Raw genomic sequence first — 23,219 nt, 5'->3', positions numbered from 1 at the left:
ACCAATCTACCTGGCGTGGAAGTTGCCAGTTGTGTAGACATGCACTCTACCGGCGAGCCAATTCGCATCTTCCTCGATGGTCCAGACCTCCAAGGCACACTTGAAGAGCAACGTATCCAATTCCAAAAACAACACGATTGCTTCCGCAGTCAATTCCTTATGGAACCTCGTGGGCATCGAGACATGTACGGTGCATTGGTGCGCAAGCATACGGAACTTGTGGATGAGGGCTATGCGGATGTCGGAGTACTGTTCATGACCAACGCGGGATATCCTACAATGTGTGGGCATGCTGTTATTGCTCTTGGTAGGCTATTGGTCGACATACACGACGACGAAAACTTCCCAAATCGAAAAAGATTCACATACAAGCCCGATGAGCAGGTTATGATTATTCAACGTGAGTTTTCCCTGAGGTTTACTTTCCAATTTATGATTATTCGAGACATTGTTTCCTTCTTAAGATATCTTCGCTTTATTTCCGTATATCTTCCCTCATCTTCCCAAGAAGTTATACTGACTATGAAACTCTCTGCAGTACATGCTCCGTGTGGTGTTATCCCAATTGCAGTACCAACTACAGACAATGGCTCGAAGTCAGATCCAGAGCGTAGCGTCTCTTTTTTCTCTGTGCCTTCCTTCCCCACTGGGATAAATGTCAACATATCGATTCCAGAGAATTTGAGATGGCCAGAACTTGGTCAACGGACTGAAGTCAAGGCGGACATCAGTTACGGCGGTGCATTCTTCTGTATATTGGCAGACCGGGAACTTGGCTTCGGACCACATCTCGAGCGAGCCGATCGAGCAGCATTAGAAAATGCAACAAGAAATCTTAAATCTGCGATCATCACAAACAAAGAATTGCGAGTTCTATACTCTCATCCAAAATCGGAAGCGCTTAGTGTTCTTTACGGCATCTTAGTCATTGATTCCAAGGAACAGTGCATGATGGAGCTGGCTATTGAAACACGCGGTTGCGAGACTGGGCTCTGTTTCTTTGCCAATTCACAAATCGATCGTTCTCCTTGTGGAGGTGGAGTTGCTGCCCGCGTAGCTCTTGCTTGGCAAAAGAATGGAAGGACCGAGCCATGGACGTATCACTCCTTGGTCTCAAATGCCTTTGGGGGCGTGATGGGAGTTGGAGCCTTTATTGGGTTTCTTTGTCGCGGAAACATCTCTGAAGTTACTTTGAAGGATGGAAGGACTGTTCAAGCAGCTCCTGTACGAGTGTCAGGATTTGCTCATTACACTGGTGCACATTGTTTTGTTATGGAGAAAGGTGACACAATTGGTGAGAAGGGGTTCTCGATGTACAGTGGTAATGCATTTGTGGCACCCACTCGGGTCAAGAAGTAGTGCTAGCCTTAGAGTGAGTTTGGCTGGGGACTGTATGCTTTTCCAAAGTCTTATTTAATCGGGGAGGTTGAGAGTGATTCAATGGGTGTCACAAACACGGAACTTCAGTAAGGCAAAAACAGTATAAAGTAGTATAAATTCAAAAACTGACTATATTCATGAACAAACAAACCATGAGACATCACAAATTCCAAACAGCTATGGAGCTTGTAAGCTGCCCTGGCTATGCCAACAACTAGAACCAAGTCTTCAATCCATCCACCTCCAGAAGCTCATCTCTCCTCTGCTTCTTCTTTTTCTTCGGAGGGCCATCATCTTCTACATCAGCTTCCTCCTGCTCTTCCTCATCATCTTCATCTACGTAGACAATACTCCAATTCCACCTCTTTTCATCCGGTCTCCAACCATACTCAGCATATATTATCTCATCAGCGCGCCTCGTTGGCTTGTCAATCTTAACTCTCTTAAGCCAGAGATTTCGCTCTTTCTGGCAATCAGCTATGTATTCCACCAAGTCCTCTTGAGTTCTGCATCCCTCGGGCGGCGCTGGGAACGGCATATTACTTGGACTGATCCAAACCTGGTGCACGAAACTACGGGCGTGGCTGTCCTGGAGCATGATATCAGGCTGTTGAAAGCGGGTTGGATCGTTTGAGGCGATGGGTCCAGGACGAGCGGGGTGAAGGCGAGTAGTAGGACGGTCGAGAAGCCTGCTCTTGAGGACCCAGTTCCGATGTCTTTGAAATGGAGTCCCATCGTCTTCAGCTATTCGTGTTTGTTGGGCCCGTTGACGAATCTCTGCTTGCTGGGCTTCTATTGCCCTGCGCTGTTGATCACGAATGTTTGCTTGCTCGGCTTCTCTTGCCCGGAGCTTTCGGTCAAGAAGAAGCTTTGCTCGCTTAGCTTCTCTGGCTCGACTCTTTCGCTCAAGAATCTTTGCTTGCATAGCTTCTTTTCTTCGACGCTCCCGTTCAATCATCCTGGCTGACTCGGCTTTCCTTCGTGGACTCTCGGGGCGAGAAGTCTGATAGAGACGATTGGTCGGAGCTTGTGGACGCTTTTGTGTTCTTTTGGGTTCTTCTTCTTCCTGTTTGGAGTCTTCCTCAAACTCTGAGTGGCATGATTCGTAGACAGAGTCCTCTGAAGATTCAGAGTTGGCTGAATCGGGCAACTCAACAACGATGGTGGACTTTTCATCATCTTGCGGGTCATTGCTCTCTCGGAGCGCCTCTGGCGTAGGAAGCCGGCTTGGAGGGTCAGAGAAGGTTGAAGATTCCCGAGATGAAGTATTCAGAAGTGTTGGACCAAGCTCGGCGAGTGTTGATGACATTTGAGATGGGTCATCCAGCACGATTGGGTTGTTGATGGAATCTCCTGGAGAAGTCATGTTGACCGCGCTGTATTGCGCTTGTATTGGTCGCTAAATTTGTTGCCGAACAGTAGCTTTATTCAATTGAGGTGAAAGTGCGTTACAAGATGTGAAATATGAAATGTGTGTTGAAGAAATCATCAACTTATCTGGGTTACTGTTATCCTCTATATAGAATGTCAAATTGGCAAATGGACTGAATATTGCCATCTGGACTGTGGAGTTGTGATGGCGTCAATTTCGCTTCAAAAAGCGCTAGCGACTCTAACAGTTCACTTTCGAATTTTCACATATTCGAAAACATCACGATGCAGTTCTAGCCAGAAACAGATGTTAGGAAAGCATTTCATTGAGAAAATCAACGATGGCCACGTTCCTTTCTGGCGAAAGAATCGTGCCATAAGACCTCAATGAGCGCGTCGAATACATGCAGTGCAAAAGCCACGATGACCATTCCCCCTTCTTCCACATTACTTCGTATTATCCGCCATCATAACCAGGTCATCCGTGCAGAACCGTAATAACTGGTGACCCTCCACCATCCGCCCAGGTCGACCAGAATCCGAATTATCATTAGTTCGAGTAAGCGGTCAAGTAGACCCTGTCGACGAACTCGTTCTCGCGAGTGACATTCTCCTGCCAAAGGACCCATTGTTGCACCTTCTCGCCAGCAGCGCCACGAGTGGTCCACTCCCAGTAGTTGTAGCCGCTACGAGTGCCCTTGCGCGAAGATGTCTTCAATACATCCCGGCCCTTCTGCTCCCATTGTTGCTTCTTTGCCTCCCACAACTGGGCTTGAGATTTAGACCATGTTGTTGGATGTGGGTCAACGTATTTTGGGTCTACCCTACCGATGTAGATACGGACGGGAACGACCTTCGTAGCCAGCGGGTTGAAAACCATGCCCTTCTGCTCCCCCATCTGCTCGAGAGCTGCTGCTCTGGCGTTGTCCAGCATGTTTGCGTCGGACTCGTTTCCCTCGGAGGTTGTAGGCTTGGAAGAAGAAGCGGTGGCCTTATCTGACATGTTCGCGCCGGATTCGTTACCCTCGGAAGCCATAGTCTTGGAAGAAGAAGCGGTGGCCTTGTCTGACATGTTTGCGCCGGACTCGTTACCCTTGGAGGTGGTAGGCTTGGAAGAAGAAGCTGCGGCTGGATTGCGACCGCGCTTGGTTGGACGACGTGCACCCGCGACTTTGGCAATGGGAGGCGCAAGAGATTTCTTGACGGTTGTCTTGACGGGCAAGTCGCCGAGGGAGGGAGACTTGGTGTCTGGTACTTCGTTGTCGGGAGTTGCGATGTTCATGGATGCGGATCGAACTAGTCTGACTGTTCCGTTCTTGAAAGGATTCGCGGATGTGGATTCGGGGTTCGTAGAGTTGGGAGTTGCGCTTTGAGCGAGTGGCAGAGTCAAAGCTAGCGCCGCAGCACCTTGCGTAAGCGTTGGGACACGATCGCCAACGACACCATGAGCTGCACCCAACAGACCACTAGCAGGCTTTGTACCAGATCCACCAGCAACTACCTCTTGCCGAGCCTTGTTTGGACTCGGTTGAAGACTTTGACCATCGGCGAGAGGGGTAGCAGCATTATTGCAAGAGCTACCACTTGCCTCCATGTTTGCTCCGCTTGCTTGCTGCATACCGTATTCACTGAGAAGACCGCTCTGAAGCGCGTTCACGTGTTGGCTGCTTCGAGTTCCTGCACTAGAACCACCACCACCAGTATTCTTCTTTGAGGCTTTCTTGCGAGAATCTCTAAGGCCAGACGTATGGTTTGTATTTGCCAAGGATGAGGCTGGATTTAGGTTGGAAAATTGGAGCTCGTCAGTGCCGCTTGTGCTCTTCTTCACCTGACTAGCGTGACCGGAGTCGTAAGCAGTTGCCGTAGCTGCGATATTGTTAGTTCAGGCAATGGTTTAGAAGAAGAAGACGAATGGACCGCTCACCCATTGCAATGGCGAGGCTATTGGTACCAGCACCTTGAGAAACCCATCCAAGAGGGGGAGCGAGTACTGATCCTTGATGAATGTTACCACCAGGAGCAGAGAAATCAGCTGTGGCTTGTGCGAGAGATGTTTCTAGAGGAGTTGTATTGGCAAGGCTAAGAGTTGAAGTCTCCGAATTGACCTCGTCCCCTGAGCGTGATCCGTTATATGCCTTGATCGAGCGCTGGACCGCGTCAACAGGGTTGTCAGAGAATACGTAACCATCGCCGAACGTCCTATTAACGAATTGTTGAGCATTAGATCTCTCTAAGCCCATGTTCAACTGAGTCTCCACGTCCTGTGCGGCAGAGTCATTGATACCATGTTGAGTGATTGAGGTGGAAGCTCTAGATCTGGTGACAGGAGCTGTAGTATGCTCTAGATTCGCGCTCTGATAACTCTCGGGATCTGGACCAAACGTGGAAGAAACAGGTGGAGGCATGTTGACTGGAGGAGCAAGGTCAACGGGGGTTCTTTGGAGTCTTGTTCGACGGCAGCAGACTGAACAGGAAGAGCAAAGCCAATGAGCGCTTTAGATCGTCTTCGACTGGAGCGGAAATCAATGAATAAGAGGAGCAAAGACAAAAAGTATCTCTGATCCTAAGCAAGCGGATCGCGTTCTAATGTAGAAGTACGATGGTGACGGTTGTCGTTTGCGGTGTTGAGGAAGAAGACAAGGAAATTTTTCGAGGGTCTATCCCAATTTTGAAACTGCCGTACTGGTCTTAACGGACAGTAACGGTCTGCAGGTAGACAGAAAACCTTTTCTAGCTCAAAACTGCCGCTATGGTCTCTACGCACGACAGCGATAAAGCGGGACATAGTCTGAACACTCCCACAAAGGGCTAATTCTTGAATATTACCTTCTGGCTTTTGCATTCCTGCCCTATGCCCTACTTCTAAGCGCCAGATCACCGCTGAAGCAACGTGGGCGAAAGTAAATTAGATGAAACAACACGAAAATAGATAGGTATTTTCATATACGCCTTGTCGCCCTTCATGGAGTCTATTACATTTCTCTTCGAGGAGTTAAGATGCTATTCTACGCCAGATGCTCTGCGCGAGATGAGGTATTTAATAGAGTGATAGAAGATTTTCTTGAGTAATACATCAGGGTATAGGATAAAGGTCGAGCACAGTCTCTAAAACTATCCAATAGTACGTAGGAAATCGTCAACTGCTTCATATGCTCTATACCTTATATGAATTTAGAGGCCATCGCTCTGTTTATTCGCGCTCCCATCACTTCAAAGATTCTCGACAGGGACACACGCTGTCCAAAAACGTTCCTCACAAGTTGACCTTAGACGTGTCTCAAGATGTGAGATATTCATTCCTCCAGAACAATTCTGTGCTTTGAAGTCCTTGTAATAATTGCGTTGCGCTTTTCACTGCAGAGTTTCGCTACGCTAATTGGTCGACGAGGCGAGCCCCTTTCGACGGCAACGAAAGCGAGCGCATTACATAAGCCAGATTGAATGAAATGCCACACACGGTACCACAATTCACTTTGAAGAACAACACCGTGATTATATTGTTTAAAATTACAATATTATTTTTGTTTAGAGCTTCGCGAAGCAAATCAACCCTTCTAATCTTCAAAATGAATCTGAGCGCGTGATTCTGATAACCCTCCCGTGTTTGCTGCTTTGAGCAGGATCGCCGGGTAGGCTGGGTGTGATCATCGGGTAGCTTGATGAGACTCCTTTGAGTTCGTCCAGGTACTTAAGGTCCAGACCCTGCCTAGGCTATTGATGTTCGAGATCCAAGTTCAAGAGCTGTTTATCACTTCAACTCAAACTACTGCTAAGTTATCAAACTTACATCTGCGATGTTAATGATACTATAATTTGCAATTTGATGGCCGCATTTCGCATATGCTGCGGTGGACTCGATACGACCGGACTTTGAGCATCAGAAATCTCACAATGCCAGAATATCAGCCCAAAAACGGTAGAGAAAGAAGGCATATTTTGAACTTGCCTCGATGAGCTTAGGAATTTCAATTTACCCATAGCTCGCGAGGTCTGAAGTCTGACTCGAGCTTCAGCTGAGCATGCGGGGGAGACAGTTATGTCTGGGGCCAGGATGCCTGGGGGTTTGTAGATAGGTGGAGGGATCGTAGTATGTTTAAGTAGTTGGTGGCTAGTTAGGTGGCTATCTGCTAACCGCCGCATAGTATAGTATGCGTGCATAGACTCACTGGCAGTCGCAATGCATCGCAGGTGCAGGACGCCTTCTTAACAAGCGAACTCTCGCACAGAAATCCGAACGCAAGAATACCAACATCCGCTCGCCATCGTTTGGGTTGGACTTCGATGATGTGTCCTACAACCAGATCTCCAATCTCGGGTATGAAAAGTGCGCGAAGTGGTCGAACAGAGAGAACTTTGTTGGTCTTCTTCCAAGATGAAGGTCTGGAGACCGCGGTTTCCGCATGAGAGAGTGATGATATCACTGGGTCGAAGATAGCTCAAGATATATGCGTTTGAGAGCGATAATGTACTGCATTCTTCGAATAAAGATGACTTCAGTCCAGCGCCGTGGAAGAAAAGTGGAAAGCTGCCTTTTAAGCCGTTGTCGATATGGCATTGAGAAGAGAAAACATATTTTTGACGGGCGCTGCTGGAAGTGGTAAAACAGCTACTTTGAAGGAGATTCTCAGACGATTTGACACATCCTAGCCTGAATAGGACATGCAGCATGAAAACCAAGCGACACACTCCTCAGATTATCATTAGAGTATCTGGTATTTCGTGGAATCTTGTTTGTTTCAACGGCCACCGCTGGTCTTGACATCACAGACACAGACTTCCTTACTCTGAGACCGTCGTTTCGGTCTCGTAGCCTCTAATATTGAGCTTCCTGCCGCTTTGAAGATATCCGCAATAGTGATGTGATCCGGCGGCGGGTCATCCTGCTTCTTCAAATTCTCCATTGACGTACTAAGCTCCGCATTCGGATCGAAGAGGTCTCTTGCAGCTTTGTTTGGACTGGTTAAGCTCTCATCTTTCCACATTGCTATAATTGGTATGGTAGTCTGGTGAATCTGATGGGTTTTGCTTCATGGACTTGCCCAAGGCTCGGGAGGCAGTTCGACATGATTAAATGTGATATACGGAACAAGTTCTCTCGGAGGAAAAGCCACTGCTGCATTATGCTCCGAGTAAAGATGATCTTGACCTATGATATGTCAATTGGATTTCATGATTCAGACTATGAACTTCGTACTCTCCAGGACCCAAAAAGTCCTCCGAGCAACCTCGGCATTGACGTGGACGGCGGTTGCGCAGAGCGGGATGTTTATCACGCTTAATGTGGCGGTCGGGGGAGGGTAGCTGAGGAACGCGGCGGGGTCATATGGCACAGGGTTATGCGAGAGTTTCGGGCAAGCCAGGAGTTGTGCTCGTAACATCTGGCCCTGGTGCTATTTACTTTATTGCGCCTATGCAGGACGCCCTCTCTAATAGAGAACAATCTATTTAGATTGCGAATATATTGTTTTACTTCGCCTCATTGTAACCTCTTACCGTTGGGAGCCTAAGTATCCCGTATTTCAAACTTGTATACACGTATTCTCAGTGGTTGATGTTTTCTTCATACCTAGGCAAGCTCTTGAAGCTTCGAATAACTTCGAACCACTTTCCATCCAAAGTGAAGTGTCTTCGCGTATAATTTAGCTGCTTGCCTACCCCTCACTATATTGAAAAGAAACATGGTAGTAGGGCAAAGACTCAGAACTATTCTAGGATATCAAGAATGAAAATACAAAGCCAGGACAAAGGTGAATATCAGGTGTACTACGTGAAGACCTCTCCTCATTTTGATGATGTATTGCATGACTAAGGAGTTAGTCGAAAGTGCTTTGTTCCTTTCAATCCTTTCGTTGCATGTGTGCAAGTCATGTGAATTAAGTCTTACATATATACTAGTGACTTTGAAGTTTCGCCCCAAAAAGCATCTTAGGACCACTTTCGGTAAGACAGACACCATGCATTGAACACTAATCTCAACTCCTCTGGGTTTCAATCCCTGGTACCAGGCTCACAAGGCTGGACAGCTGCATTGTTGTCTCCGTCGTACCTGCTCGAAGACTTAGGAGACAGTCACGTTGCTTCGCCAAGTATCGAGTTGAGATTGAAGCCCAATTGCTGAAATCACATGCACATAGATTATGCTCTCAACGACTGTGATCACTCAGCATGATCGGGCGAAGAAGCTGCTTAGTAAAGACTCACCTTTGTTCCCCTTAGTGCAGCGTTCGCTTGCATGCACATAAAGATTCGTATCTTGAAGATATACCATAGGTATTGAGATGGAAACACTAAGAACTTATCTTCATACTTCACTAGGGTTGATCACATTGCATGTAGACAGGTGTGTAGGATGTGGAACTTTCATGAATTTCCATAATCAGCTCCTGGACTCCTACCAGAGCTCTCCTATGAGTACAAAAAGTAGGATTTACAAACCAGCATTCCACCTCGGGAGCACCAGTAAAACCTTGCCGCTTCTTGATGTGCATGCAAGGGAAAAGGTGTACTCCCATGAGCCGTTGCTCGATTCCAAGATTCGATTCCAACCATTCCAAGTTGATATTCCTTCCCCTCTTGGACTCGCACTGAGCCCGAGGGTACACACCGCATTGTGTTGTGTGTTTCAATCGTCGTCAAGTCTCAATTTCTTTCTGAACGAGAGTGGTGGTGATGATGCTTGCTCTCGACGTCGTTTTGTCGTGGTAGTTGTTTGATCTTCTTCGTCTTCTGTGAAGTAGATGTCTGCGTCCATCTTTTCCTGTTCTGTCTCGGTGTCCTGTTCGGACTCTTCTTCGATCTCAGGATCTTCGTGCTCCCGAGTTGGAATTTTGCGATTGTCGATTTGAACTCTGACAACTTTGGCGACATTGGTGGCTGAGCTGACTTGAGATAGAGGACTTGGCTTTCGTGGCCGGTAGGTGACGTTCCATTGGTTGTTGATCCGCTGGACTGCTGGTTTCGGTGCCGGTCCAGGAGCTGTTTCGACGTGTTTCTTGCCGAAGTAGATTTGGTGTTGTGGCGGGATACTGCTCATGACAGCTTGGAGGGGTTTTGGTTGAGAGAGTTCCTCCCTCATCCACCTTACAAATCGTTGTTTGTATGCCAGGGTCTCTTGGGCCGCTTTTTCTGACTTCTTGGTCCACTTTTCGATGTCCTTGACCTTTCCCTCCTCTTTGCTGGCTTCCGTGGGAATATATGGCCTTGAACGTCTGATTGCAGGGACGGTCCTTGGAGTTGATACCGTTCTTCTGTTTTTTTCTTCCAGGAGTTTGTTGAGATCGGCTCGGCTCTGAGAAAGCTTCGAATTTGGCGATTGAACAATTACTTGCGTAGGCGATGATGGCAGCGGAGTCCTCTTTGAAACTGGAAGTGGAACTATGAGAACTCAGTGACCTCTCCTTACGAGCACCTCGGATTAGACGAAGAATTACTCACCTCTCAAAGTTCCTGATTCGGCTCCAAGCTCTATTCTTCTTGCATTGAGTGACTCGAACAGATCTGGATCGGAAGGTTTTTGTTCGTCGATTTTGACCAGAAGCGAAGGTTCTGAGAAGCAAGCCAAGATTTTCTTCATGTCAAATGGCATTTTAAGCGGAATAGGAGCGATCTTGGCAATTTGCTTCAGAAGTTTGAAGTTTTTGTGATGGGCCACTTTGATCGATCCCTGTTGGTGCTGGCAGCCTTTAACTTTGAGCTTGCTGATCCTCCAAATTTGAGTGGTTGAGTCGGATTCGACAATTTGAGAGACCGAAATAGGCGCAGAGATTTTCTTTAGAGATTGAAGCTTGAAGTGTGTAGCCTCGGCGAGGGCGAGTTGGCGAGCCTTGACAGTGAATGAGGAAGCCATTGTGAATTAACCTTCGGCTAATCAGCACAAGCTTAGAACACCACGATCCATCCGCAACGCCAGCAGGAACTTTCCAGAATAACACTAAGTCCTCGACCAACACTACTTGGGAAAATATATCACACGGATCATCTTGAGCCACGTGTTGATGACCGATGAGTCCCAAAAAGGGCAAAGGACAGAGAAGCAGAAAATATAGCACGTGAGAGACTTACTTCTCGGCACACTTTGAATTGCTTCAAAATTCGAATTAAGCTCTGACGGTAGAGTGTCGAATTTGAGTCTGTGGGTGTCAATCAAGGAAAGTCTGTGTTTAAGAGGAGTTTCACTGACTTTCTGTAGATACTTTCGGTGTCGAAAGTCGATTTGGTTGTTTTTTTGAGTCGTTTTGACTTGTTGAGTGCTGTTTTTTTTGCTTAGTTTTGACTACAAAACAGCAATTAAACTTCGCGTCTCGACTTGAGCTCAGAACAGATGTAGAAAACACATTCAATTACAGGCTTTCACTTACAGTTTGAGCTTCTGAGCGTTGATTGTTGAGGGTTGCCGGTAGCGGTCGACTGTAGAAGCTGGGTTTCAGCGCAAAACTTTGACCTCTATGGTGGTTTTTACTGCACTTACAACTTTTTTTTGAGTCCAACGCTGTCTATTGAGAGAGCTGAGTTGATCGAATAAAGTATTGTTTCGATTGTTGTTGTGTTTGTTGGTTTTGATAACTTTGTGTGGTGATTTCAGAATATTTGTGTTGGGATGAAAAAAGAAAGAGAAATGCAAGGGGAATTTTGGGGTTTTATGTGTGAGAAATGCTAATGCTAGATCATCCGTGTGCGTTTCTGGATGGGTGATGCATTCTTTCATCAGTGACGGAGGTGTTGACGAGCCTCATCCCACGTGGTACAAAACTCAAATTTATGGAGAAACGCACTTGCCCACCGAATTGACCACCAGAAGCAAGAACATACCAACATCGGAACCCCAAGTGCCGTGGCAGTGTTAGGCATCGGAGCTGACCGCTTCCAATGTTGCTGTTCATCGTTCTAGGTCTGAAAAGAAAGTTGTATATATTGCACTAGACATTCCAGCTTTTCTCTTTCTAGAAGATGAATTACTGCACTGAATGCGTATCGAAAGTTGAAGAATGCCACGGAAAAACGATCGGTGGATTCAAACTTCAACGATCGAGGTATGCCATTCCCTTTTCCATACTTTTGGTTTTGAGGGAAAGGGGGTCATTCATGTGCATGGAGCAAATGGCAGGCGGAACAATAAACAAGGACAAGATCAGAACTGACGAGGCATATTCTGATACAAACAGAGCTATAGAGCATTCAAATATATACAATATTTTGGAGAGTGGTCATCAAGGGCTACAAGCCCTGATATCATAATGCAGAACGTGATCAAGAAGGAAAGAGATGTTGCCCGGCCAACGGCACTTGAGGAAGCTTGACGTCTTTCCCGCACATCAGAATTATGGAAAGTCATGTGTGGTTATAGCAATATTATTCGGATAAAGCAAGATATGCCAAGCCAACTAATCGCAATGACAGCCGCACCTGACAGACTCAGCTATACTCGTTACCCACCTGCATTATTCCCCAGCATCCATAGCACGTAACTTGAGCGAATAATGATTTCCGCGATATATCCACACACTTCTACATACCCAGACCAATTCTTCGCCAAGAAGTGTCCATGTCTTCACACAATTTGAGAAAGTCAGCATTCTCGAGGTTCTCGCAGATGAAATTATCAATCAGCCTCTGACGGTGCTCATCATCTGCTTCAGCCCAACCCGGAGTCTGCCAGAGCTCAATTGGCGGAGGTCGAGATTTATGCCTCGCAACGAATCCATCAATCGCTTGGAGATAGTCTTCTGGGGGCGAGCAGACACGATTTAGGTGAGTATCAGGCGTGGTCCTCGAAGGAGGTACCTCCTGCTCGGCGTCTTCGTGCTGACTGGTAGGCTTATCGGTCTGTGTACTTTGATCTACCATCTTCGGACGTTTGTTGCTCGACGGAGGTCGAATAGCCGGAGTCGCGGTACGCTTTCTCGGAGCAACTTTAGACACTAGCCCTAGTGGAGTCGACGATGGTCTTGTCAACTGGGCAGCGCTCTTGGCAGCAAGAGGTGACGGCTCGTCCGCGACAGCATCCGGCTCTGCGATGACGAGTTCATCAGCATTCAGTTGTATCTTTTTGGCAACATCGTCCACGGGCTTTGCTACAGGTGCTTTTCGCTGAGCAACACGCTTTTTAGGTGCAGGCTTCTTGACGGGAGTCGATAATTGTTCGCTATTAATATTTGGGCTCTTGGAAGGTGGAAGGATCACAGACGTGGATCTTGATACTTGAGTAGAATTAGACTGAGAGGACGATCTTGGCTTGCTTTTTCCTGCTGGATTGAGAAAGGGAAGTTCCGACCGTGGAGGTACAGACAGAGCAGACACAGGCCGATGGTCTAGTTGCAACGTGCTTGTTGTGGTTTGTGCTCCAGGCGTTGAAGCCGGCCGTCCAACGTCTCCAGGATTGTATGCCGTCAAGCCACTATACGCTTCGTGTCCATGCACAGTGGGAACACTTCCAATTGAAGTGAAGAACGGAGATGCTGAGAAAGGTTGAGAAGTATTTTCGGCTCTTTCTGGAAGATTCTGCTGTAGATTCTGTAGCTGATCCACATACAACGAGGTCTTCGGTTGTATGTCATGCTTGAAATGATCTGAAAATTGCGATGCAGGATAAGAGAGATGACGCGTCTGTACTCGATGTTAACAATAATTTGTATAAGCGTAAACTGGAAACTTACCTCCTTCTCCATTTGTGTTGGGTAAAGCACCGAAGCTTGAGTGGCGGGCTGTTGGAAAGAGTTGACTCGTGAGAGCGGAGAATTGGGAATCGAAGCTACAGGCGCGAACGAGGTAGAGAAGGGTCTAGTAATGCGAGTCATCTCATTCATCTGAGCTTTGCCCTCGGACACGGAAGATTCGGGTCTAGGAGGAATCTTGAACTCCTGCTTCAGAGGAGAACTGTTGTAGTGCGCAGGAAGGTCGATTGCGGAGGATGGTCGGAGTGAGGCAGCAGCAGCGCTCATGAGAGATGTGGCATTGGAGGGTGCAGGAGATGGAGGTAGTTGTGGGGCTGGTTTTGATATTTCCCTGTTGGTGATAGGAAGACCTAGATCCCTGAGAAAGGTGTAGGCTTTGTGGTAATCTTCATGGCTGCGGAACTTGACCTGTAGTCTGCGGACCTGATTGAAGTTAGCTCAAAATACGACGAAATGATGGATAGACCAAACAGCTGTCGCAGTCTTCGGATATCTCATTGCCAGGAACGGGCTTCTGATTGCCACCTCGACTGGATGCTCCGCTCCAGAAGCAGGATTGAATTGATTGCAGAATCGAACAAGGTCATGAAGGTCTTGTATTTCCTTAGGCAAGAGGTCAGGCTTCTGTTCACTGAGATGAAGTCCAAATTTGATACCATTTCTTCAGCTCCAGCTGTGATCTTCATGACCACGCGAGCTTCTTGCTCTCTGTCCGCACTAATAGATCGAACATTTCGAATAACAAAGGAAAGATCAGGACGTGTGGTGATGTGATTCCATGTGTACGTTTTAGTTCCATGAGGGCTGGTATTATAAGAGAATTTCGCGATGGAGAGTGAAATCCAGTCCGGATCTAATGCTTGGGAAGATACTTGATACATGACGAAATGGGGAGTTAGGTTAGTGACGAGTGTAGAATTAGTCCTTGATCAATGAAGAGTATAGCAATACAATCGATATCTTAATGGCGGTCTATCGAGATTGAGGTGTGTTGGTGGACAGAAGATGGAGAGAAGTGATTGAATTTCTGAAATAAACCTGGGGAACCACTAGTCTACATGCAGAATAGTTCAAAGTAATCCACGTGATAGACAACTCTAGAACCCGAAATTGACTTCTCAATGAAATCTGGAATGGAAAAATAATGAAGTAAATTCCTTATCATAGATAATGAGAAATCATTAACAAGCTTAATTTCGCTGAAAGAAGGGCCCCACTCTTTTGAAAGACTGTGACAGCGCTGATCTCTGTCCCGAGTCTCTGCGGCTGTTTCCACGTCACGTGACCATATTCCTGTATATATAGCTCTGAGACCCCCTTTTTGGGCTCTTTACCTTAGTATTCTAAGTGAAGACCGCTTCTGCCCTACATGCCGTTCCGTGTCCCGTCACATCCACGTCCCCGGCTCCACACACCCGGCTCCACACACTTGGCTCTACACACCTGGCTTCACACACCCGGCTTCACACACCTGGCTCTACTCACCAACACACCAATGGTGACTCCATGGAGTCTTTTAAAAGTTATTTAAGGAAGGCGGAGGACGGAGGCCGGAGGCCGGATTATATACCCTTCGTCTTCACGCTAATAAAATCCGTTTAAACAGTTTTAAATAAATTCACTATATATCGACTTTTTAAAAAAAATTATTAGAAATTTACTATTTTAGCTTGTATTATTAAACAAAAATAATAAAAATTCACTGACGTGTTTCAAATAATAATAAAACGAATTATAAAACGCTATTTCTTTTATTTTATAAATAGCTTAAAATATAAAACTACGTTAGCGATATTTCTATTACTTTTGTTAATATTTTAGTCGCTATCGAGACTTCGCACTTTCTTCGCGTTTGTTACTATAATCGCGATCAAAGACAATAATAGGAAACCTATAAACAAAATTTTCCCAGTAGAGCTATAATCCGAACCTATCTTCGTTATAGCAAACAACAAAATGTACACTCTGACCAAGCAACCAACTATGGTCCACACTAACTCCATGGGTCAAGTAAGCATCGTCACTCCAGCGTCGGACACGTTAGGTTCCCCAGTCTTCGATGTCACAGTCCGCAACAATTACAGAACGAACTAGGCTGTAGCGCTGAAAGAATCTGTCATACCTATCCAATGAAATGGAAGTGAAGGAGGGGAGTGTTTAACTTGGTTTCCATTGCCCATATGTAATGTACAGACTATTCATGTACATCTTGCAACATCCAGAGAGTGACTGGAGAATACTGTATTAGAATCTTTCCTGCATGGATATGGGCTAGCAGAGTTGGAAAGTAATTCAGTCCAGGGAGTGATACCTAAATTACGTGTTACATTGTCCCGAGATACCCACATTTGCAAGCATGTCAAGCAAATGATCGTGATGTTTCTTGTGAAAGTACGAGTGCTTACCTATCATCTTGAATCGCTTTCCCCAAGATAATGGATCAGCGTCTTTACCTAGTCACTATACACTCAGTAAAGCGACGAAGCCTTTCACTTGTAAATCTTGATCGAGATGGCGAGGCTGGCGCTAACGCTATTGGGACTGGTGTTGCCGTTCCGATCTGCAAGCTGACCTCGCGGCTCGCGATCAAAAAGCTTCAAAGCGCGTCGCATCACCAGCGAAAAGAACAGCAAAAAGAGAAACTTTGAATTGTCGCAACCAGCGCATGGAAATATATGCCGCATAGTGACAATGGCGCCTCCAAGACCGTCCAACCCTGTCGAATACAATGAATTCATGAAGAAGCTCGCGGCGTATCATGAGAAGAGAGGAACCTTGCTCGATCCCACTCCAAAGGTCGCTGGCAAATCGATCGATCTTCTCCAACTCTTCAACTACGTTGTCGCAGAAGGAGGGTACGACAAGATCAGTGGTATCAAGTTGGCATGGAGAAAGGTTGCTGCAGACTGGGGATTCCCAGCAAACAACATCGCACCTCCCGCATTCTCGCTGAAGTCGGTCTTCTACAAGAACCTTGCGGCGTACGAAATATCGACGATCCATGGCAAAGAACCGCCACCAAAAGAGATACTCGAGGACGTAACTGCGAAAGGTACGGGCCTAATGTCGCGGACCTTGGAGAACTACCGGCCTGCAGGTCGAGAGTCGGGCGCATTGGGCAATGAGAATTCAGACATATCTGGCGACGATGGCACACCCGCAAGAGAACGCAACGAAAGTGAAGAGGTACTGGGTTCTGGTGGTCGAGTTACTCGTGGTCTGCGACAAGCTCCCCCTCAGCGAATTCTATTCCAACCCGAGACTGGTTCATCGCGAGTAACTAGGAACGTTTCTGCTACATCCCACGCACCTTCTCCACAGCACAACAGTCACCAATATCATCAACAGCAACAACCTCGAGGCGCATCTACAACCAATAACCCGTCGTCAAACATGGAGAACATGTCTCTGGCCGTTGCAAATTATGAACCTCGACCTCACCATCCGTTAACTCTGCGTCCAATCGTCACACCTGGAAATAATCCTGCAGAATTTGCACGCCGTCAAAAGTTCCTGAATGATGCCGCAGCTGGAAAGCCATTGCCTTCGAAGCAAAGTGGAATTATGCTCCCTGGTAGTAAGTTTCTAATTTAATTTAGAGTGGTTAATTCATACTGATTGATATTCAGAATATTTCGATGGTCCAAACATCTATGTCCGCTGCTTGCAAGCCCTGCGCTCGGGCATTTTTTCCGAGCAAAACTATGCCTTACATCATTTGGTCAAGATATCGATGGAACGAGGAGACAAGTACCGATTCGAAGGTTTTCCTGGTTTGGCAGAAGCTCTTGTTGAGAAAGTCATGGAGGTAGCCTCGTTATTCTTCAAGGTTAATTGGCAGGTGGCATATACCGAGGAAGAAATGATGAGTGGCCCATACATGCTCAACGGCATTGATGGCACTCCTGATATTTTGCTAAGAATGGCAAAACACGCGAAGCTCTACGTTGACGACAATATCTACACTGCCGAATTCGCCGACAAGATGCTGCAAATCAATGAGGCTGCTCTCACATTGAGGAACATGGTCATGCTCGAGGATAATGCTTTGTACGTTTCGGACCTTGCACCTCTTCGGGATCTACTCAGCATTGTTCTCAATCTACCTGTGGTGGACAGCGTCGTTGAATTGAAGCATTATGCTCTCGACATCGCGGAACAGATTACCAAATACCTTCACTTCGACGAGACCGATCCACTCTATATTTCCCTCCTCGCACAACTGCAATCTGATGACAGAGGTGCTATCTTGACATCACTTCGGGCAATCAGCAGGATTTCCATGCAGCTCGAAGAGAATAATCTGTTGAAAGGTGTACCGGCTACCGCGATTCAAAATATCATCGACTGGACCCTGCTGAATGATGAGGATCTTGCCCATGCCTGCTTAGACTTCCTCTATCAATACACCGCTGTTGTCGACAACGTGGATTTTCTCCTTGCGAATGTTCAGGTAGAGCCTCTGGTTAACCAGCTGGTGCGCCTTTTGGCATATGGAGCTAGACACGCCGAGCGAGAATATGCTCTCACTCGAGATGGCCGAGTCCCCGCACCACAACGAATTGCGCCTCTTCCACGAGATCTCTTACCTCAGCTAATCAAGCTTGACGAACCGGAACGTAGCTCCCAATGGCTTCGGTGCCTATTCGAGGAAGATCCTGAAGAGTCCATTACGCAGATTGCTCTCTGGCAAGCATATCAAGCCTGCTTCACACCAACTGTCTCGGAGACGGGACATGCACTGCTTCCAGCAGCAGATTTCATCAAGAATGTCAGTACCACATTTGGTGATAAGGCTGCCGCCCAAGTCCAACCAGGCGTGGTCCAAAAATTTATCATCAAAGGCATCAGAATGCGCAGCGCTCCAGTCGGTCTCAATGGTGAGGAAGCTTTGGGATGTAAGTGGAAGATTAAGGAAAACTCCCCCGAGCTTTGCCGAGAATACTTTATGTCTCCAGAGGAGGTACACAAACATATCCTCAAGGCTCACTTGGGTGGGGTTGAGAAGGAAAATGGCCAGTGGGAAAATAAATTCGGCCGACAATATACTTGTCTCTGGACTGGTTGTACCAGATTCAAGACCGCTCCGGCAACCACTCTACTTCAGATGGCCAACCACATCAAAGTCCACCTCCCTCCAAAGCCTGTTGGACGTAAGGGAGTCGATGATGGTCCGCCCCCAATGAAGAAACTCAAGCCATCATACATCGTATCTGCACCAAGACAGGCATTCTCTTACCAAGTCACAGCGACTGACGATCGTCAAGATGCTGCCGGAATCCCGCTTAGCGCCGTCCTTGTCCTTCGCAATCTGGCACGAAATCTGTCCAAGACGGAGGCAGAAGAGGCTGCGTTGAAGAGTGAGGGTGGAGTTTCTTGGGTCGACCGCTTGTTCAAGCCAGTTGAGCAACGATTATTCGAGGTCATGACACATAACAAGAGCTTGGTAAGCGATCTAATAATATTTATGAGGTGCATTGCTGACTACTATTCAGACTCTGTATATGACCGATTTGCTCAGCGCTATTAAGGATGCATAGACGGGATGATATGGCGTATTTGGCTCTGGAAGGTTACTTACTCAAGCGTGATTTGGGAAGGAAAAATTTCGAGGCGCAAATGGAGTTTTGAATCGTGTAAGAATATGTCTAGATACCCGAAGCGGGAAGCAATGGTAATACGATGATTTTCACAATTTGAAGCAAGTATAGTGCACGATACGAGAGAAGTCTCTCTCAATTGGAGTGGTTTCTACTTTTATGATGTGGTATTCGGCTTCCTCTTCTCTGCCACTGTATTCAGCCTAGAATCATTAGTTGCTCGGTCGGCAGCCCTTCCGGTTCGTGGGAGAATCCATCAAAAGATACGAGGATCCTGGTACGGCGTACTTGAGCCGCGGGTTAATATCAAGCTGCAGAATTGGCAAGCCTCTAGTGTTCATACGGCGAAGTTGCATCAAGCGGAGGCTGACTTGGTTGTTCCCGTTCACTGCGCTCTTTGTATATCTCACTATGTTCGAGCGTTTCAAAAGTCCATTGTCTCCAATCTCGATCCCCATCTTCATCTTCTTCCTAAGCTACGCAACCTCAGCATTTGCCCTAACATGCCAAGTCGCAGGCGGTACATCCGACGACGCACCGGCTATCTCAGCCGCGCTTTCGAGTTGCAATAATGGCGGGACCGTAGTGCTTGATAAGACCTACACTATTGGCACTGTTCTCCAGGCCATGGCTTTGAATAATGTGGCTATTGAGCTATCGGGGATAATTAAGTTGAGCCCTGGTGAGATCTTCGACGTTTGGGGTAAGAAGGGGAGCTACAGCTAACCGGAGGAGATATATCGTATTGGAAGGCAAATGGCGTTAAGTTGACGTATCAATCTGCGTTTACAGCGTGGACGATTGGTGGGGAGGGGATTCATGTCTACGGTGGCGGCACTTTTAATGGGAGTGGTGATAGTTTGTCTCCCCCGCTCTTGGTGCTCGAAATTAGCTGACAGTTTTTAGCTTGGTATGCAGCTGGAGAAACGGGTCCAATTCCGTGGACTATCTATAACGCCCAGAATGTCCTGGTTGAGAATATCAATATGGTTCAATCGCCGTTTTGGCATAATTTCATTTATCAGAGCTCGAATGTTGAGTTTAATAATATTAATCTGAATTCGATTCAGACGGACGGGTCGCAGGCTCATAATACTGGTATGCTCTCTTTTCCCTCTTGCAAGAGCAGAGCTGATTTTTTTTTCCAAGATGGATGGGATATCTACCGCAGCACCAACATCTCAATAACAAATAGCCACATAGTCAATGGCGATGACTGCGTCTCCCTGAAACCAAACTCAACAAACGTCCTGGTCCAAAATCTCTATTGCCAAGGTTCGCACGGTATCTCCATGGGTTCCGTGGGCCAGTATGCTGGCGTCCAAGACATTATCGCCAACGTCCTAGTGAAGAACATCACAATGGTGAACGCCAAAAATGGAGCACGCATCAAAGCCTTCGGTGGCTCTTCTTCGGCTACTTCTACCACGGGAGGCGGAAATGGATATATCCAGAATATCACGTTTCAAGATTTCAGATGCGAGAAAGTTGGCTTGCCGATAGTGATAGATCAGTGCTATGAGACGTCGACGGCGAAGTGTAAGAAGTATCCGTCTAAGGTGTTAATTAATGATATTCATTATATTAATGTGACGGGCACGGGGACAAAGAGTAAGGAAGTTGTGAGTTTGGTTTGTTCGAATGTGTGTCAAGGGATTACGGCGACGGGGACGAAGTTGGTGGGCGCGAGTGGGAGTGCAGAGTATGTTTGTAGGAATATTGGGAGTGCGGGGAGTTTGGATTTTCAGTGTGAGAATGCGACGACGAGTGATAAAAGTAAGCGGGAAGAGTAAGCGGCCATTGCATGAAGATGTCAAGGTAGATTCTGGAGATATTGGGGACCCTCGAGATCGAAACAACTCCTCGGAGATGTGTAGACTGCAAACGAGCGTCATGCCGTTTCAGCTCCTCTGAATTCGTATATCTTGCTTCGATGGAAGTTCTTGCTTCTGATCTTAATTTTGCGCTGGAGATCCGTCATCATGTCCGAATTTTAATGCTTTTCATCTTCGTGTGCTAAATCAAACCAACTCGATATCGACTTCGGACATCATCTTTACAACCTCCCCTTTCATGAATCCGTATACGTACGCACTGTTAATGACTTCATATCCCTCACCATCCGACACCCTCCTCAGAACAAGCGGATACTTGCACCCGCGAAGGACAGCAACAACATCGCCGTACTTCGCACTCGAAGGACAAAGTCCCACAGTGTTCTTCATATCAATATCATAATTTGTTCCGGGGTAGCCAAGTGACCCTGAGCCTTTTTCAGAGGATAATTTGATTGAGCATAATCTACTTCCAGCTATATATCTCGCTGCATCATGAGGCACAGCAAAGGGCCACTCGGTTTCTGCTGGAAGCTCAGAATCGTAGATCAGCTTTTCGCAGTAAGAGCGAAACTTGTCAAAAGGACAAGTTATGCCGTATACCTGCTCCTGGAGAGCTGTTTTGACGATAGCGTCGTATAATGCCTCTAGAGCAGATTCCCAGTTTTCAGTATCGACTTTCGCAGCCTTGTCTGATTGTTTCTGGGGTGTTTTCCAACCGGAGATTAGAGGTTTCAACCAGTTCCGTGGCTTACGCTTCGATGCTGAAGGAACTTCCCAGGTAGATGTAACGAAATTCAACCAACTGCGAAAAGACATGGCGGCAAGGACTGGTTTGGATCTCTGGAACTCTTTTGATATAGTCGATATTTCGCCTATGATGAAGCCTCGTGAGCGTAAAACCATGTTATCAACGCGGAAAGATCCTTTAGTAGACAATGGACTAGATGCATCCCACCCATTAGTGTCGTAGTAGATAGTTCGACATCCCCTGCGGTAATGCTCCCAGTCCGGGGCCCACGACGGCGCTGAATGGGATCGATTAGACGCGTTGTGACAATCTAGCAAAATATCCAAGCGCTGGCTGCCTTCGATGATATGTTTTGCAACATTACGAAAAACTTCCGAGACTGGGTCAGTGTAACTGATAGGAAATTCGACACCAGGGACGGGTGTAGAGATCCCGAGCAGAGCGTAGACTTTGTCCCTCGGATCTTGACATTCTTGCATGTCGTAAGTGACTAAGTTGCGGAGTAGACTCATATCGTATGGCGGAAAATCAGTGCCAAGTTCCCTCCACCTTGTACGATGCCAAAGCAGTTCGGTTATTGTCCGTCCAGCAAGAACAATATCGTAGGCTAAGCTGTGGCCGAATTTGATTGGTTGTACATATATTTTTATGTAACGCAAAAGCGAGCTGATATATTCCAACGGTATTGACTTTAAATCGCATAGAAGAGGTGTCTCCAGCGGTAAGGAAACAACGATCTCCTGGACGATCCACGTGCGACTCCAATAAGTGTTCGTGAAAATCCGAATCACTCCATCCCAATGTGGCTTGAGCAAAGGGTCCACTAGCTTTGCTAATAGTAGGCTTTGTCTAGCTTCCAACTTAGTTTGTGGAAATAGACCCTGACTGGCGAGCTCTGTGACAAGGTCCATTCCTAGTGACATGTTGCCGGAATCAAGACCAAGCCACACCAGAACCTGCCTGGCTTGATGGTAAATACTCCTCATGGATTGGACTTGATGACCTCTTTCTACCTTATCGGATTGGTTGATGCATAAAGCATCAATCCAATAGGCAAAGGAGGGTCCATCATTAAGATGTGCCAAAGCATGTCGAAGGTTGGAAGTTGCATCGATTTCGTGACCGTTCACAAATACTCGAGCAAATGATTTAACTGCATTAGGTGGATTCCATTCATACGAAAGTGCTCGGTAACTTGGCCGAACGTCAAGTGTGGTGGTCTCTAACTCGCAATGTATGGTGGTAGCCTTGTCATGCGATGGTAGAATTCGAAGCAGTCGTATTTCATGCTTGCTAGGATCGAGGGGATGGTAAAGCGGAGGAAGATTGCCAAGTTGAGGGACTTCTTGTTGGTGATCCATCTCTTGCTACGAATGTAGAGTGTTGAAGCATGAATGATGATAACGACGAGGAGATATTTAGGCATCTGCAGCCTTGCTGCTTTTTTTCAGCTCCGCCACCACCACGATGCATCGGCGGACGAATCAGAGTAGATGCCTCGAGCGCCATGATCCAATATATCCTTGAAAAGTAATCGGGGACTGTTTGCGCAAAGCGCGAAGACAGATGGCAAGGCACTACCAAGTATACCGTACGAAGTCGAACAATGATG

General features: G+C 46.8%; 9 protein-coding genes across 9 annotated transcripts; 3 read left to right on the top strand and 6 right to left on the bottom strand.

Moving 5' to 3' along the window:
* The first annotated feature begins 132 nt into the window (after positions 1-132).
* On the top strand, positions 133-1,481 carry LY89DRAFT_688136 (putative proline racemase). Its single transcript, XM_018215646.1, has 2 exons — positions 133-400; positions 539-1,481. The coding sequence occupies exons 1-2, from the start codon at positions 160-162 to the stop codon at positions 1,357-1,359; spliced, it is 1,062 nt and encodes a 353-aa protein (XP_018066792.1). The 5' UTR covers positions 133-159; the 3' UTR covers positions 1,360-1,481.
* Positions 1,482-1,594: 113 nt separating this feature from the next.
* On the bottom strand, positions 1,595-2,746 carry LY89DRAFT_756900 (uncharacterized protein; the record flags this gene model as incomplete). Its single annotated transcript, XM_018221395.1, has 1 exon — positions 1,595-2,746. One exon carries the CDS (start codon positions 2,744-2,746, stop codon positions 1,595-1,597), a length of 1,152 nt encoding a protein of 383 aa, XP_018066791.1.
* Positions 2,747-3,301: 555 nt separating this feature from the next.
* On the bottom strand, positions 3,302-5,156 carry LY89DRAFT_673415 (uncharacterized protein; the record flags this gene model as incomplete). Its single annotated transcript, XM_018213360.1, has 2 exons — positions 3,302-4,617; positions 4,676-5,156. 2 exons carry the CDS (start codon positions 5,154-5,156, stop codon positions 3,302-3,304), a joined length of 1,797 nt encoding a protein of 598 aa, XP_018066790.1.
* Positions 5,157-7,487: 2,331 nt separating this feature from the next.
* Positions 7,488-8,129, bottom strand: LY89DRAFT_738224 (uncharacterized protein; the record flags this gene model as incomplete). Its single annotated transcript, XM_018220348.1, has 3 exons — positions 7,488-7,735; positions 7,787-7,897; positions 7,946-8,129. 3 exons carry the CDS (start codon positions 8,127-8,129, stop codon positions 7,488-7,490), a joined length of 543 nt encoding a protein of 180 aa, XP_018066789.1.
* A 1,244-nt stretch (positions 8,130-9,373) lies between these two features.
* On the bottom strand, positions 9,374-10,597 carry LY89DRAFT_756899 (uncharacterized protein; the record flags this gene model as incomplete). Its single annotated transcript, XM_018221394.1, has 2 exons — positions 9,374-10,125; positions 10,186-10,597. The coding sequence occupies 2 exons, from the start codon at positions 10,595-10,597 to the stop codon at positions 9,374-9,376; spliced, it is 1,164 nt and encodes a 387-aa protein (XP_018066788.1).
* Positions 10,598-12,101: 1,504 nt separating this feature from the next.
* Positions 12,102-14,401, bottom strand: LY89DRAFT_722057 (uncharacterized protein). The gene is made up of 3 exons (XM_018218700.1): positions 14,078-14,401; positions 13,404-13,844; positions 12,102-13,353 (listed from the first exon to the last, which is right to left on the bottom strand). Exons 1-3 carry the CDS (start codon positions 14,300-14,302, stop codon positions 12,256-12,258), a joined length of 1,764 nt encoding a protein of 587 aa, XP_018066787.1. The 5' UTR covers positions 14,303-14,401; the 3' UTR covers positions 12,102-12,255.
* Positions 14,402-16,030: 1,629 nt separating this feature from the next.
* On the top strand, positions 16,031-19,106 carry LY89DRAFT_785796 (uncharacterized protein). The gene is made up of 3 exons (XM_018222922.1): positions 16,031-16,998; positions 17,051-18,867; positions 18,917-19,106. Exons 1-3 carry the CDS (start codon positions 16,113-16,115, stop codon positions 18,959-18,961), a joined length of 2,748 nt encoding a protein of 915 aa, XP_018066786.1. The 5' UTR covers positions 16,031-16,112; the 3' UTR covers positions 18,962-19,106.
* An 84-nt stretch (positions 19,107-19,190) lies between these two features.
* Positions 19,191-20,814, top strand: LY89DRAFT_652893 (glycoside hydrolase family 28 protein; the record flags this gene model as incomplete). Its single annotated transcript, XM_018212222.1, has 4 exons — positions 19,191-19,703; positions 19,757-19,879; positions 19,928-20,119; positions 20,171-20,814. The coding sequence occupies exons 1-4, from the start codon at positions 19,433-19,435 to the stop codon at positions 20,812-20,814; spliced, it is 1,230 nt and encodes a 409-aa protein (XP_018066785.1). The 5' UTR covers positions 19,191-19,432.
* LY89DRAFT_688133 (HET-domain-containing protein) lies at positions 20,804-23,212 on the bottom strand. Its single transcript, XM_018215645.1, has one exon. It carries the CDS (start codon positions 22,966-22,968, stop codon positions 21,043-21,045), a length of 1,926 nt encoding a protein of 641 aa, XP_018066784.1. The 5' UTR covers positions 22,969-23,212; the 3' UTR covers positions 20,804-21,042.
* Positions 23,213-23,219: the final 7 nt, after the last annotated feature.

The sequence above is a fragment of the Mollisia scopiformis genome (assembly GCF_001500285.1).
Source record: "Mollisia scopiformis unplaced genomic scaffold LY89scaffold_21, whole genome shotgun sequence".
Lineage (NCBI taxonomy): Eukaryota > Fungi > Ascomycota > Leotiomycetes > Helotiales > Mollisiaceae > Mollisia > Mollisia scopiformis.
The sequence above is the reverse complement of the archived record's forward strand: the minus strand, read 5'-3'. Positions and strand labels throughout refer to the sequence as shown.

Excerpts from the sequence above, each read along its gene's own strand:
- LY89DRAFT_722057 (XM_018218700.1), bottom strand. The coding sequence starts at position 14,302 with ATGTATCAAGTATCTTCCCAAGCATTAGATCCGGACTGGATTTCACTC. Across the intron at positions 13,845-14,077 it reads CAGCTGGAGCTGAAGAAATG|GTCCGCAGACTACAGGTCAA; the intron begins GTATCAAATTTG and ends AACTTCAATCAG. Across the intron at positions 13,354-13,403 it reads CAACACAAATGGAGAAGGAG|ACGCGTCATCTCTCTTATCC; the intron begins GTAAGTTTCCAG and ends CATCGAGTACAG.
- LY89DRAFT_785796 (XM_018222922.1), top strand. The coding sequence starts at position 16,113 with ATGGCGCCTCCAAGACCGTCCAACCCTGTCGAATACAATGAATTCATG. Across the intron at positions 16,999-17,050 it reads TGGAATTATGCTCCCTGGTA|AATATTTCGATGGTCCAAAC; the intron begins GTAAGTTTCTAA and ends ATTGATATTCAG. Across the intron at positions 18,868-18,916 it reads TGACACATAACAAGAGCTTG|ACTCTGTATATGACCGATTT; the intron begins GTAAGCGATCTA and ends ACTACTATTCAG.
- LY89DRAFT_688136 (XM_018215646.1), top strand. The coding sequence starts at position 160 with ATGGAACCTCGTGGGCATCGAGACATGTACGGTGCATTGGTGCGCAAG. Across the intron at positions 401-538 it reads GCAGGTTATGATTATTCAAC|TACATGCTCCGTGTGGTGTT; the intron begins GTGAGTTTTCCC and ends AACTCTCTGCAG.
- LY89DRAFT_688133 (XM_018215645.1), bottom strand. The coding sequence starts at position 22,968 with ATGGATCACCAACAAGAAGTCCCTCAACTTGGCAATCTTCCTCCGCTT.